We start from the raw sequence: 14,306 nt of genomic DNA, 5'->3' as shown, positions 1-14,306 counted from the left end.
GGGCTCAGACACTACCTAACCTCAAGTCAAATGTATGACCATATTAGAGACAAATATTTCCCTCATATTACACAGACCCACAAAGAATTAGAAAACAAATCAAATGTTGGTGAACTGCCATATCTATTATGTGAAATACCATAGTGTGTCATCACAGCAGCAATATTTGTGACCTGTTCCCACAAAAAAAGGGCAACAACTGAAGTACCTACACAATTATAAATACAATACATATTTAGGTTTATTTATTTTCCCTTTTTGTACTTCAACTATTTGCACATTGTTACAACACTGTATATAGCCATAATATGACATTGGAAATGTCCCTACTCTTTTGAAACTTTTGTGAGTGTAATGTTTACAGTTCATTTCTGATTGTTAATTTCACTTTTGTTTATCTATTTCACTTGCTTTGGCAATGTAAATATGTGTCCCATATGTGTCCCTCATCTTTGTATCTGTGCCATTATAGCATCTGTGACATCATGGGCCGCACTATTGATGCTATATCCATTTTAAAGTAGTCCATTTTCTTCTTCTTCATTGGCTGATGGCGCTCAACTCATAGGAATCCCCACCCATTTGACTACTTTAAAATGGTGGAAGCCCTCAAGGGCAATGTCCATGCTAAAATATCCATGATGAGTCCTCCAACTATCTATATGACAACCGGCACAACCCCAATGTAAAGTCATTTAGGGTAAGTTGCCGAAATGCCATGCATATCAGTGCATTCGTAACAACCTAACCATTACAAAACTTCTATTTGATCAAATATGCCTCATGTATCAAATGGGCAATTACATTTTTGTAGACCAAATTCAACTCTCTCATTGACCACCATACAAAAATTCCTCACTTTGTGATTTATTTCTGTGGACAGTTTGGGTAAGGTAAAAAATCTCTCTTCTCCTCTTCTTCTCTGGGTGTACTCAATTTAACTCCTTGGTTGTAATTTACATTTTCCACAAGATGGTGCTAGAACAAAGAAACAAGAGTAGGCGAAAGCCTGATATCGCAATCATATAGCAGCCCATTTAGAGCAGTGATTTGGAAGTTGATAAAGTCAAGTGTATGGCAAGAGACCAGGCACACAAAAATGAGTATAGCCTATCATTTGTATTTTTCTTGAATAGTCCTGCGCATGAAGTCTCGCCAAAATGCCACGACCTTGGATGACCGCCTTGTTAAAGCTGCTGAGTATTAAAAAGATTTTGACAAGGACAGAGGCATAAGATAGTGACCCTTTCCCTGCTCTGTGCCCAAGACTGCGGAACTTTTTAGAAGCCGGGAGTGGGAACCGCAGACATGGTGAAGATAGAGCTTGCACCATTGAATATCCCATTCAACCGAAGTTTACAGACAGCTGCAGTTCTTCAATGGGTTTTCTGCTTTCTCTTTGGAGGTAACAGGTAGGCTTCTGCACACTTCCTCATCTTCAGCAAATCATAACCATGGTGGCCCAGGATTGGGGTTAAAATCAGTGCTTACTCATGTGATGCCCATATTTTTCTTCACTTCCATCTTGTCCTGTCTGTCTAGCGCAGTGTTGTTTTTGTGTGTACGTTGTGATCGTGTTGAATGGATACTGGCACGTGGCTGCACTGTATGCCCTGTGGCTCTACCTGGACTGGGACACACCTCAGGCTGGGGGCCGCAGGTCTGACTGGGTACGCCACTGGACCGTGTGGAAACACTTTGGAGACTATTTCCCCATCCATGTAAGTAGGCTTAGGACGTGTTCTGGTTGTGTAGCCTATGCATTTAATGATGCATGGAGGCCGACTAATATCAAGCCTCATTATTATCAACAGTAATAGGTTATTGCACCATTCTTACATAATTTAGACTTCAGCCTGTGTGTAATGACATTCAGAATTACTGATTGAATTCCATGTTGAATTAATAATATCACAATTTGTATGCGAACACCTATTAACTGAATGATAAATGTAATTGAGGACGTTTGTCTCAAACGTCTCATGACTGCCTACATGACAGTCTCATGACTGCCTACATGACAGTCTCATGACTGCCTACATGACAGTCTCATGACTGCCTACATGACAGTCTCATGACTGCCTACATGACAGTCTCATGACTGCCTACCCACTCTTTATCCACTGCCCTTTGGTGTATTAATAGCTCAAATAGGTCAAATCCATTGTAAAGTGGTCATTGGCCAATACATCATGGTGATCCCTTGGCTAAAGGCCCAGCCCCTGTCACATCCACCCATTCTGAGGTTGAGTTCCTGCCCGACTACATTGCAGATGTATGCCAGATCTTACAAGGCCTGGATAGGTATTTAACATATCAGCTAACCACATCATATGACATAACCATCAGATGCCTGACTGCACAGTCGATGACGTAGCACACGACCATTGGTTGACGCAAAGCAACATCTGCGCATCTAGTCAGGCAGGAACTCAACCTATGTCTTATCCATTGTCCTCTCACTGTTCATGTCTTGTCTGTGTCTGTGGTCAGCTGATTAAGACATGTGACCTAGACCCAGAAAGGAACTACCTGATGGGGTTCCCTCCTCACGGAATCCTGGTAGCCAGAGCGTTTGGCAATTTCTGTACAGAATACACAGGTTTCCAAGAGCTCTATCCAGGAATGACTCCTTATCTGCATACCCTCAGCATCTGGTTCGGCTTCCCATTCTTCCGGGAGTACCTTATGTCCTCAGGTGAACCTTGTTAGGGATGTATTTATGAACCATAGCCATCAGATGCATTCCACCACAATGCTTCTGGTTTTTCTCATTTAAACACTGTCAGTGGGCTTTCAAGGTTAGGTAAATACTGGAGTGCATTTTGAAGGACCCGAACATTACATTTCAAGGTCCAAACATTGTGTCGCACACTGTAGTGCAGTATTAGTTTGTCAACAATTCTTTCTTCATATTGTAAGTCTTTTCAAATAAACTCTGCCCTGTGAAAGTTTTTTCCTGGCCACATTTGTTCTAAGTATACTGTGCTGTACCTCCCCTAAGGGGTTGTTTCTTGTTCCAAGAAGAGTCTTACCCATGTGTTGAGCCAGAAGGGAGGGGGCAACGTGTCAATCATAGTGATTGGCGGGACGGCAGAGTCCCTGGAGGCCAGGCCTGGGAGCCTCATCCTGGAGGCCCTCAACAGGAAGGGCTTTGTCAAGATTGCTCTCAGGTGTGGGTGAGTCTCTGTCTGGGTCCACTTGTACACTTAAAAATGCATCCTTCCTGCCTTATTTCCTGTCAATCTACTCATCATCTATAACCATCTCGTTTTAAATAAAGTATTATAAATGTTCATGTTGACTGAAATCTCCCCCATAAGGGCCATTACTGAATGTACTGTAGGCCATAAAGTGAACTATGAATCTTAACCCCATGGCTTTTAATGACCCATGTGTTGAGATGAAAGGAAAAGCACTGTAATATTACAGTACACACACCTGCATGATTAACTCATTTATGTCCTCCGCTCAGAGATTTGAAAGAATCACTAATTTGACTGGGCATTTAGTTGTTAAAAACAGAATTAGGATACACTCAGGTCAGAAGGATTATGGGTAGCCGCTCTACATTCCACTTTAGATAGATTGGTGTGAGAGCAATAATGACAGGAACATAGATTTCTTTTACAAAAAACAAACAAAAAAAGGATCAGATCACATTGAAACACATTGATTTTGCAAACAACCACAAACATCAAATTATGAGGTTGCGGTCAAGCGTGGAATTATGCCGCTGGTAAAAAATTCTGACTTGTTCTCTCACCTTGTCCTGCGTGCAGGGCTCATCTGGTGCCAGTGTTCTCCTTTGGGGAGAATGATCTGTTTAATCAGCTGAAGAACCCGAAGGGCTCCCTGGACCGTACCAACCAGGAGGGCATGAGGAAGACCCTGGGCTTCAGCCTGCCTCTGTTCCACGCCCGGGGTGTCTTCCAGTACAGCTTGGGCTTCATGCCCTTCAGACAACCCATCTACACCATTGGTGAGTGGGGGATGGGGGACAATATGGGTGGAAAGTCATGGGAAGAGAGAGGTGACGAGGAATAAGAGACTAAAATATGATCCATTTGTGTCTATGGGGAAACATATTCCTTAAACTATTTACAAACAACATTCAGAAACAATGTGCAGTCACAGTGCTCTGATTGAAGGAAATCTTCTAGTTAGCTAGTCATCACCCAGATGGCAAAATAAAAGCTCACTGGGGGAGAGGGAGAACACCGACATATATGGGAAACTGATAAACTGGTTCATAGCTAACTGTGTTAAGGGTAACTGTAACCGTGGCAGCAGCTGGGGTCAGCCAAGACTGGAACAGAGCCGTCCACAGTGAAGGGTCACTGGGCTACAGCCAATCAAATCACCTTAGAGCTGTATACTCATGTGTCCTCAGTATTGCCCTTTGTTCCACTTCTTTTATCTCTCCCCTCCCTCCCTTTCTCTCCTGTTCCTCCTCTGAGTGACTAAATTTGAACATTCTGTAATTCCTCTGCCTTTCATTTTCTGCTCTCACTGAACCCCATCTGTATTTTACTCTCTCTTTCTCAACTGCCTATCTCTCTCTCTCCATCTACCTTTGGCCCATCTTTCCCTCCTTCCCTTCCCTTCCTCCCTCCATCTCTTTCTCAGTGGGAGAGCCCATAGTGGTGGAGAGGAATGTGAGCCCCTCATCAGCTGAGGCAGACAGGCTGCATGGCTGTTACCTGGAGGCGCTGGCTAAGCTGTTTGAGCAGCACAAGGCTGAGTACAGGATCCTAGAGCACCAGCACCTCATCTTCACCTGACCAGACCAAATTAAGTCAGATAGCACTACACTGTAGGATTGGACCATTCAACCAGCTCCTGACCAATACACACTGATACAGACTTTCAAACAAACATAGTGCAAACATACACAAAAGCACACATGGGAAATGGACACGTGCATGCTTGCACACATGTACAGTGACCACCCATATACACAATCAAACGGCCATCGCTCTCATCCTTTGCTCTCTTATACAGTCACCATAGGCCCAGAGTAAGTCAGCTGAGTTGAGCGTTGGAAATCCCGCTCATTGCGCACTACTCTGGTGCTCCATCTCCTTTCCACCCACTCTCTAAAAACCCTTTCACGTTCATTAAAATCACAATTTAACCAACACCCATCTATTTTTGTGACTACCTAGACCTACCATTTGGTTTTGAAGTATTGAAACCAAACCACATGGCTTGAATGAAAAGTATTTTAATGAAAAGGTGAATATAAGAATAATTTCAAATAGGCTACATGTCATGTTAAACAACATATAAACACTCTAAATAGGTCAGGAGCCAGACAAAGAGTCTAAGAAGGAACGAAAATGTATTATTTAGGCTCTTTTATTTCAATTATTTCAAGGCTATAGGGTACAAAGAAATACATTGTGAAGCATTTGCGAGTGCAACACACAAGGCTGGGAGGGAGTCAGGGACATTACCAAGTGCTCAGCATTTAAAAAACATTTTGTTGTATTAAATCATTATAGTCTATAAATTGGGCATATAGGCTGATTTACTTTATTAGTCTCAGTAGCTTTGAATTAATTTTTTGAAAGGAGTTTGGCCAGTCTATGTCTTTAGGCTCATGTGATGGTTCAGGTCAGCAGTGGAGAATATCCTCTCCATGCTTGCAGAGCCACTGGGAATGCTAAACACCAAATCTGCAGGGAGGCAGATTTAAAAAAAATATATATAGGCAGGCCTACATGTTTTTAGGCAAAATAACCCAATTAAAAAACAGAAAGCTCCTTGAAAGTTGGAATATGCCAGACCTATTGGGCCAAAATCAATTATTGCCTATTGTGTAGATCATATAACAAAACTGAAAGAAACGTTTAAGATATCTGACTTTTAGTTTATAAATAATTTGCTACAATGACACACTTAATTAGCTACCCAGCTCATGAATTGATTTTAGTTTAGCATGTGCACGTAGTAATAAGTATACCATCATGCTTTCGGGATACGTGTCTTTTCAGATTCCACTATGATTCACCTCAATCCCTCTCTTTCTCTTGGATCCTCATCTTTGTAAGCAGTGGCGGAACTAAAGTTTTCTACATGGGGTGGCCAGGGGGTGTCCAAGGATACTTCAGGGTGTCCATAGACCATGACAGTAAATTAGTGTGTAACCCTAACCTGGCATCTAAGGAGCATGAATTAATCATATGATTGCTGATTAGAGGTAGAAGTGATAATTCACTTAACCCGGAGTTCTTCAATGTGACAGATAGTGTGGTCCAACAGGGTTTGTTCACTAGAATTATTTAAAATACTATGACTAGTTAGGGTCTCTACCTCGGAACTGCAGCTCAATTTCACTCACTCACTCACTCACTCACTCACTCACTCACTCACTCACTCACTCACTCACTCACTCACTCACTCACTCACTCACTCACTCACCACTCACACACACACACACACACACACACACACACACACACACACACACACACACACACACACACACACACACACACACACACACACACACACACACACACACACACACACACACACACACACACACACACACACACACACACACTGGAGAGACTTGGGTCACTCTGTTTTCATGAATATATCATCTGGATCTATAAGTGTTGAACATCCTAAATATTTTAAGAAAATAAAGCTCAAGCACCAAGGAGATAAGATAGCATTTGTGTGTTACATAAATTGCATAGTTTATTTACAAAAAAGTACATTTACAAAACAACACTGCAATTTGACATACCAGGTATCAAGCAGAAACGGACTTCAAAAATAATTTTGGTGCCCATCAATATTACAAACTTACTATTAATGCTCATATATATTATGTTAACTAATAGCAAAGAAAAGTTTTGGAATTGGCCTAATCAAGACCAAATTAAATATGTGTGACATGATACCCTTGATACCCTGGATTTATATCATTTTAGAATGTCAGTGTACTAGCTAGTACACAGTGCAGGTTTATAACATGACCAGAGGGACCGCCTAAGTGCCAAATTATCCTAGGTAGATTTAAAAACAGCATATTTCTGGAGTTCTGGTGAGAACTGGCAAAGTGTTTCACAAACTCATCCATGTTGAGGGAGCATGCCCTCCTTGACTCAACACTGGTAATTCTGAAGTAACTTAACCTGTCATCAACCATTGTTGTCCTAATGTGGGTTTTAATCAGTTATAAAGCTGAGAAGATTCTCTCGCAAGAAGCACTGCTGACTGGTGTAACAACAAAAATCTTACTAAGTCAAAATATCTCATGGAAGACCACTTTTATAAGGTTCTAGCAACACAACAAAGTCCAGGAGAGTAGACGGTCTGTCCCTTCCACTTTTCTCTCTCATATCAAGAAGCCGCTTGGTTTGATGAACCTCATGTTTGAGGTCCTCTAAATCTGACTCAAAGGTCTGAGCAAAGGCAATCAGAGGCTCCTCATTCAAGAATGATGTCCTCTTTGGGTTGAAGGACTGGACCCCTTTGCATTATCTCGCAAATCTTCTCTGAAAACGCATCTGCGGCTCAGCTGTGAGACTGTCAAGCACCTGATAAAAGAAAGCTCTTTGGAAGCTCTCACCATCCCGTTGGTCACTATCTTTCTGTCCTACGGTGCTCATCATCAATGCGTTGTGAAATCTTAAGCTTGTTTTAGGCTGTCTTTTACACACTGTTTGTACACTTATTTCACAGTGCTCTGCAAACTCTTCAACCTCTTTCCACAGTTCTCCAATGTAACCCTCACTTCTGTAGTCCTGTAATGAGTCTGTAAGGGCACCTACTAGATCCACAGCCCTTGCTAGGTCAAGAGAGCTTGATTGGAGCATGTCAGAAAGACATTTGGCATCACCAAGCACTTTACAAAAGTGTTGAATTTATTATGGATTTATTATGGATAAATGAATAAACAATATCCCCATTTTAAATAGAATTGTGTCTAGATAAACTTATACTCTGTATGTTTAAATAGACAATATGAGTTCATAGGAAGAAATTGTGTGACAGGAGAAAGGAGTAATAAAACCATTCCAACTGGGCAGGAACAAATGGGTTGTGGACTGTGTAAACACATAAGGTCGTGAGCCTATGGTTGACCCAACCTGAAACTTACCTCTGGGGTTTTTAGATTAGGCAGTGAGTGCATTCCTAGGGTTTCTGTTAATTAAACCTGTCAGTTCAGTGGTGATCGATAATGTTGAGGGGTCAAAAGTTATCTGGGAGTGTGTTAGTAAGATAGAATGAACTTTTCACCTTACTTTGTCCTGTCGAGAGAGGGGGGGGGTTCGTTTAAGACAGTGAAATGACGTCATGATCTGTATTTAAACTGATGCATTTGTTTTGAGTGGTAGCGCGCTCCGAGAATAAATTCTATTACCTATTATTTAAAGACTGGTCTGCGTCCATTTTATGCAAACAAGAAATCTTGCAAATTCTCATAAAATAGACGAAGGGCTTTCAATTGATGAAAGCACATCGGCATAATTAAATTATACTAACAAAAAGGTAACCAACAGCCCTATGAATTGTAAATCTATTTGAGAAAGAAGGCCCCTTGCCTCCACTGATCTATCACCACTATTTTCAAGTGTGATATCCTGTAGCGCTCTCAGAACTGCTGGAATCCTTATGGCATGCCATGTACCTGCATGCCCACCTTACATCCATAAGTTCACTGGGCTGCTGCTGTGGGTACAGCTCTTTCTGAGCTGCAAGCCACTTGAGATGAATGTATGAGCCAGATACAAAGTTATAAAGCTTCTGCAGGAGAGCAAAAACGTTAACTGCCTCAGGCACTGATTTTACAGCATCGACAAGAACCAAATGAAAACAATATGCATGCCAGTGCACATAAAATGCAAATCTACCACTGTTTTTAATCCATGCAGACACACCAGAATGCTTTCCGCTCATGACAGATGCACCATCATAGCTTTGCCCCACAAGATTATTTCTGTAGTCCAGACCATGTTTTTCAAGGCAATCAAGTATCATTTTTGTGAGACCTTCTGCATATAAGCTTTCAGCTTACTGAAAGTGTAAAACGCTTTCGTGGATGGCCCCGTTGTAACCTCACAACTGAAGACATTTGTTATCTTTTCTTTAAATATTTTGTTTAATCTGCAATTACACTAAAAACTTCACTTTCTTTTACTTCTCTTATTATTTGACTTTGTACCTGTCACGCCTTGACCTTAGAGAGCCGTTTTATTTCTCTATTTGGTTAGGTCAGGGTGTGATTTGGGGTGGGCATTCTATGTTGTCTATTTCTTTGTTTTTGGCCGAGTATGGTTCCCAATCAGAGGCAGCTGTCTATCATTGTCTCTGATTGGGAATCATACTTAGGCAGCGCTTTTCCCACCTGTGTTTGTGGGTAGTTATTTTCTGTTTAGTCTTTGTTACATGACAGAACTGTTCGCTTTCGTTTTGTTACTTTGTTCGAGTTTTTTTTGGTAATAAAAAAATCATGAACACTTTTCACGCTGCGCTTTGGTCCACTCCTTCTGACGACAGGCGTTACAGTACCATCTCAGCTAAGCCCTCAAGAACTTTGTTCTGGATTTGGTGGCTTGTGTACTTAGCATTGCCACATGCATTCATCCTTTTCTTTATGAGAGGGTCATGCTTTGCTATTTCTTCTAAGTTTGTCAAAACATTACCCTTGTTGTGAGAGTCATCAGACTCTCGATGACCTGTCTGCGCTATACTTTGAGTGATAGTTAATAGAAGCACATCTGCAATTATTTTAATATAAGTACAGTTTTCCTCCACTTTCCGGTCCTCATTTATAACATCTAACATTGATAATTTGCTGTCAATAGCCCTTTTATGCTGATTCCAAGCATACACAGCATTTATATGATGCTCTGCCTTTGAATGGAGCTTAAACCCAGAATCTTTAAACAGAGCCTTTTTCCAGTTACAAAAACATGACTGTGATGTGAAGGCAGATTCAGGTGTATTGAACAGAGAAACATGACTGTGATGTGAAGGCAGATTCAGGTGTATTGAACAGAGAAACATGACTGTGATGTGAAGGCAGATTCAGGTGTATTGAACAGAGAAACATGACTGTGATGTGAAGGCAGATTCAGGTGTATTGAGCAGAGAAACATGACTGATGTGAAGGCAGATTCAGATGTATTGAACAGAGAAACATGACTGTGATGTGAAGGCAGATGCAGGTGTATTGGGCAGAGAAAAATGACTGTGATGTGAAGGCAGATTCAGGTGTATGGGCAGAGAAACATGACTGTGATGTGAAGGCAGATTCAGGTGTATTGAACAGAGAAACATGACTGTGATGTGAAGGCAGATGCAGGTGTATGGGCAGAGAAACATGACTGTGATGTGAAGGCAGATTCAGGTGTATTGAACAGAGAAACATGACTGTGATGTGAAGGCAGATTCAGGTGTATTGAACAGAGAAACATGACTGTGATGTGAAGGCAGATTCAGGTGTATTGAACAGAGAAACATGACTGTGATGTGAAGGCAGATTCAGGTGTATTGAACAGAGAAACATGACTGTGATGTGAAGGCAGATTCAGGTGTATTGAACAGAGAAACATGACTGTGATGTGAAGGCAGATTCAGGTGTATTGAGCAGAGAAACATCACTGATGTGAAGGCAGATTCAGGTGTATTGAACAGAGAAACATGACTGTGATGTGAAGGCAGATTCAGGTGTATTGAGCAGAGAAACATGACTGATGTGAAGGCAGATTCAGGTGTATTGAACAGAGAAACATGACTGTGATGTGAAGGCAGATGCAGGTGTATTGGGCAGAGAAAAATGACTGTGATGTGAAGGCAGATTCAGGTGTATGGGCAGAGAAACATGACTGTGATGTGAAGGCAGATTCAGGTGTATTGAGCAGAGAAACATGACTGTGATGTGAAGGCAGATTCAGGTGTATGGGCAGAGAAACATGACTGTGATGTGAAGGCAGATTCAGGTGTATTGGGCAGAGAAACATGACTGTGATGTGAAGGCAGATGCAGGTGTATTGGGCAGAGAAACATGACTGTGATGTGAAGGCAGATTCAGGTGTATTGGGCAGAGAAACATGACTGTGATGTGAAGGCAGATTCAGGTGTATGGGCAGAGAAACATGACTGTGATGTGAAGGCACATTCAGGTGTATTGGGCAGAGAAACATGACTGTAATGTGAAGGCAGATGCAGGTGTATTGAACAGAGAAACATGACTGTGATGTGAAGGCAGATTCAGGTGTATTGAGCAGAGAAACATGACTGTGATGTGAAGGCAGATTCAGGTGTATGGGCAGAGAAACATGACTGTGATGTGAAGGCAGATTCAGGTGTATTGGGCAGAGAAACATGACTGTGATGTGAAGGCAGATGCAGGTGTATTGGGCAGAGAAACATGACTGTGATGTGAAGGCAGATGCAGGTGTATTGGGCAGAGAAACATGACTGTGATGTGAAGGCAGATTCAGGTGTATTGAACAGAGAAACATGACTGTGATGTGAAGGCAGATTCAGGTGTATTGAACAGAGAAACATGACTGTGATGTGAAGGCAGATTCAGGTGTATTGAACAGAGAAACATGACTGTGATGTGAAGGCAGATTCAGGTGTATTGAGCAGAGAAACATGACTGATGTGAAGGCAGATTCAGGTGTATTGGGCAGATAAACATGACTGTGATGTGAAGGCAGATTCAGATGTATGGGCAGATAAACATGACTGTGATGTGAAGGCAGATTCAGGTGTATTGGGCAGAGAAACATGACTGTGATGTGAAGGCAGATTCAGGTGTATGGGCAGAGAAACATGACTGTGATGTGAAGGCACATTCAGGTGTATTGGGCAGAGAAACATGACTGTGATGTGAAGGCAGATTCAGGTGTATGGGCAGAGAAACATGACTGTGATGTGAAGGCAGATTCAGGTGTATTGAACAGAGAAACATGACTGTGATGTGAAGGCAGATTCAGGTGTATTGAGCAGAGAAACATGACTGTGATGTGAAGGCAGATTCAGGTGTATGGGCAGAGAAACATGACTGTGATGTGAAGGCAGATTCAGGTGTATTGGGCAGAGAAACATGACTGTGATGTGAAGGCAGATTCAGGTGTATGGGCAGAGAAACATGACTGTGATGTGAAGGCAGATTCAGGTGTATTGGGCAAAGAAACATGACTGTGATGTGAAGGCAGATTCAGGTGTATTGGGCAGAGAAACATGACTGTGATGTGAAGGCAGATGCAGGTGTATTGGGCAGAGAAACATGACTGTGATGTGAAGGCAGATTCAGGTGTATTGGGCAGAGAAAAATGCCTACAGGTAAAACTAAGTCAAATCTTGACTTACTTAATATTCAAGCCATGAATTGTCCTTATACCAGGAGCTGTTGAAAACCCCTTTCCTAGTACCATGCTGAGTTCTGGGAAATGATTTCAAACACGTCTGTACAGGACCCTCTTCTCTGGATCTTGAAATGTCTGAAAAACACGTTAAATAATGTGTCATATCTCTATGGAATGTATAATTAATGGGTCCACAAGATTAGATACTGACAGCTGCTAACTAAAATGTGTAGTTTAAGGTATAGTCCTGGCCTACCATCAGTCCTTTTGGAACAGCATATCTGGTACTTGACACAGTTGGGAGGGGCTCAATGACACCTCCTGGCAGCTCTGGCTCACTGTCTTGCTCCGAACCAGAGCTCTCTGTGTCATCCCTTGATGCAGTTGGGAGGGGCTTGATGACCTTTCCCGGCAGCTCTGGTTCACTGTCTTACTCAGAGTCAGAGGTCTCTGTGTCATCCCTTGATACATCTATTACATTAAAATAACACAAGAACCATTAGTGTATAATCGCAATAAAAATGCCACAGCCATCAAAACAAGAACACACATGAATCAACAACCAACATTTTAAAGTGAGGCTTAATCTGACAAAATCATCTAGATGCTCTGACCTGGTGGTGGTAGACTTGGTCCTTGTGAAGTCTGACCACACTGACTCTAGACTCAGGTAGGGAACTGCTCTGGGGTCCGGTGATGATGCAAATGAGATGTCAATCAGCATCAAACTGCCAGTAGCGAATGGAATTTTGGGGTGGCACCCAGGGTGGCCAATCAGATGTCAGGGGTGTCCAGTGCCACCCCAGACACTCCTCTGGCTCCATCCCTGTTTGTAAGTCACCATGATTTTGCGTTTTTTTTGTGTTTTATCAGTTTCTTTATGAAAACATTTAGCGACCTCCATGACAGTAGCTAAAGCAAGGGGCTATAGCAGCACAAAAGTAGACTACAAATACATGCTGGGCCAGGCATGCCCTGAGCTCATGAAGTGAGCGCTACTTTGGAGTGCTATTGGAGCAGGCGAGAAGGCCAATGCGCCAGCCTTTCGGAACCTTGCTCTGAGCTCCAGACAAATTGGGCACGCTACGCTCACATACTCTGGCATAGGCATATAGTGCAGGGAAATATTGTACAGTTGGTTGAAAATCATTTGATATCAGGCTCTATTCATGACCAGCTCTTTCCTCCTGCTAACCTTATGGGACCTCGTGGCACAAATGGGGCATGTTGTGTTTGGTGCACCAAGAGAACACTTGTAGGGCTGCACGGGTGATGTTTGCGTGCTCATCTCTCTGTGGTTGTGGGGAGTGTCAGGTTTCTCTCTACTCCCAATCTCTCTTTCTCTCTGCCTGTGAGTAGCAGGCAGAAATACTAAAATAGACATTCATGTCACATGGCATTAGGGTTAAATTTAGACCACACCGGCTGAGCTACCGCACAGAGAGGATTCTGCTAAAATGAACCCCTGCTATGCCATTGACATAAACCTGTATAATAAATAGACAATACTACATACAGGTTGTAAGATCGAAGGCAATGTGTTGTGAGATTTTGTTAATGGCATTAAATAGGGATTGGAAATGGGATCAGATCAGCATTGCATTGCATTGTAAGAGATTGAACATTTAGAAACATGGAGGGGGTTTCACTCTTTGACCCAGTGGATCATGACATGGCCATGCAGATTCCTGTGGAAAGTGTAGACGTCATAGGTTACTCTCACAAAGATATTACTAAATTCCAAAGAAATGGGAATTGATTGAGTAAGCTGATATATTTATACATGTGAGAATAAACTAATGTAGGCTATAGGCCTGATATGTGCATAACTGTGTTTTAAAGTCTAAATGTTATTTATTTTGTGTAAATACATAGCTATTTTTGTCTGATTGCGAGTTGTCCTCTTGTAATGTATTTATTCATAACATATTTTCTTTACTTTCACCTTTAAAGGCCCAGTGCAGT

At 42.0% G+C, this 14,306-nt stretch overlaps 1 protein-coding gene and 2 long non-coding RNA genes across 4 annotated transcripts; 2 read left to right on the top strand and 1 right to left on the bottom strand.

Annotated features, from left to right (window-relative positions):
- Positions 1 to 1,308: 1,308 nt before the first annotated feature.
- On the top strand, positions 1,309 to 6,242 carry LOC118397564 (2-acylglycerol O-acyltransferase 1-like). Its single transcript, XM_035792462.2, has 6 exons — positions 1,309 to 1,405; positions 1,543 to 1,721; positions 2,494 to 2,698; positions 3,005 to 3,179; positions 3,783 to 3,982; positions 4,630 to 6,242. Exons 1-6 carry the CDS (start codon positions 1,309 to 1,311, stop codon positions 4,782 to 4,784), a joined length of 1,011 nt encoding a protein of 336 aa, XP_035648355.1. The 3' UTR covers positions 4,785 to 6,242.
- Positions 6,243 to 6,434: 192 nt separating this feature from the next.
- Positions 6,435 to 14,306, bottom strand: LOC127908737 (uncharacterized). The gene is made up of 3 exons (XR_008068202.1): positions 12,956 to 14,306; positions 12,598 to 12,812; positions 6,435 to 12,476 (listed from the first exon to the last, which is right to left on the bottom strand). It is a non-coding gene; the product is annotated as an uncharacterized LOC127908737 (long non-coding RNA).
- On the top strand, positions 10,229 to 12,300 carry LOC127908736 (uncharacterized). 2 transcript variants are annotated; one of them, XR_008068201.1, is made up of 7 exons: positions 10,229 to 10,281; positions 10,829 to 10,964; positions 11,011 to 11,102; positions 11,331 to 11,422; positions 11,651 to 11,787; positions 12,016 to 12,151; positions 12,198 to 12,300. It is a non-coding gene; the product is annotated as an uncharacterized LOC127908736 (long non-coding RNA). The 2 variants fall into 2 exon arrangements; XR_008068200.1 differs by lacking the exon at positions 11,651 to 11,787 and having other exon boundaries at positions 11,377 to 11,606; positions 11,924 to 12,060.

Source organism: Oncorhynchus keta, chromosome 18, assembly GCF_023373465.1.
Source record: "Oncorhynchus keta strain PuntledgeMale-10-30-2019 chromosome 18, Oket_V2, whole genome shotgun sequence".
Classification (NCBI taxonomy): Eukaryota; Metazoa; Chordata; class Actinopteri; order Salmoniformes; family Salmonidae; genus Oncorhynchus; species Oncorhynchus keta.
This window is presented reverse-complemented; position numbering and strand designations above follow the sequence as displayed.

Bases quoted from the DNA above. Each gene is read 5' to 3' on its own strand.
- LOC118397564 (XM_035792462.2), top strand. From the start codon at position 1,309: ATGGTGAAGATAGAGCTTGCACCATTGAATATCCCATTCAACCGAAGT. The intron at 1,406-1,542 runs GTAACAGGTAGG...CTGTCTGTCTAG, and splicing joins TTTCTGCTTTCTCTTTGGAG to CGCAGTGTTGTTTTTGTGTG. The intron at 3,180-3,782 runs GTGAGTCTCTGT...TCCTGCGTGCAG, and splicing joins AAGATTGCTCTCAGGTGTGG to GGCTCATCTGGTGCCAGTGT.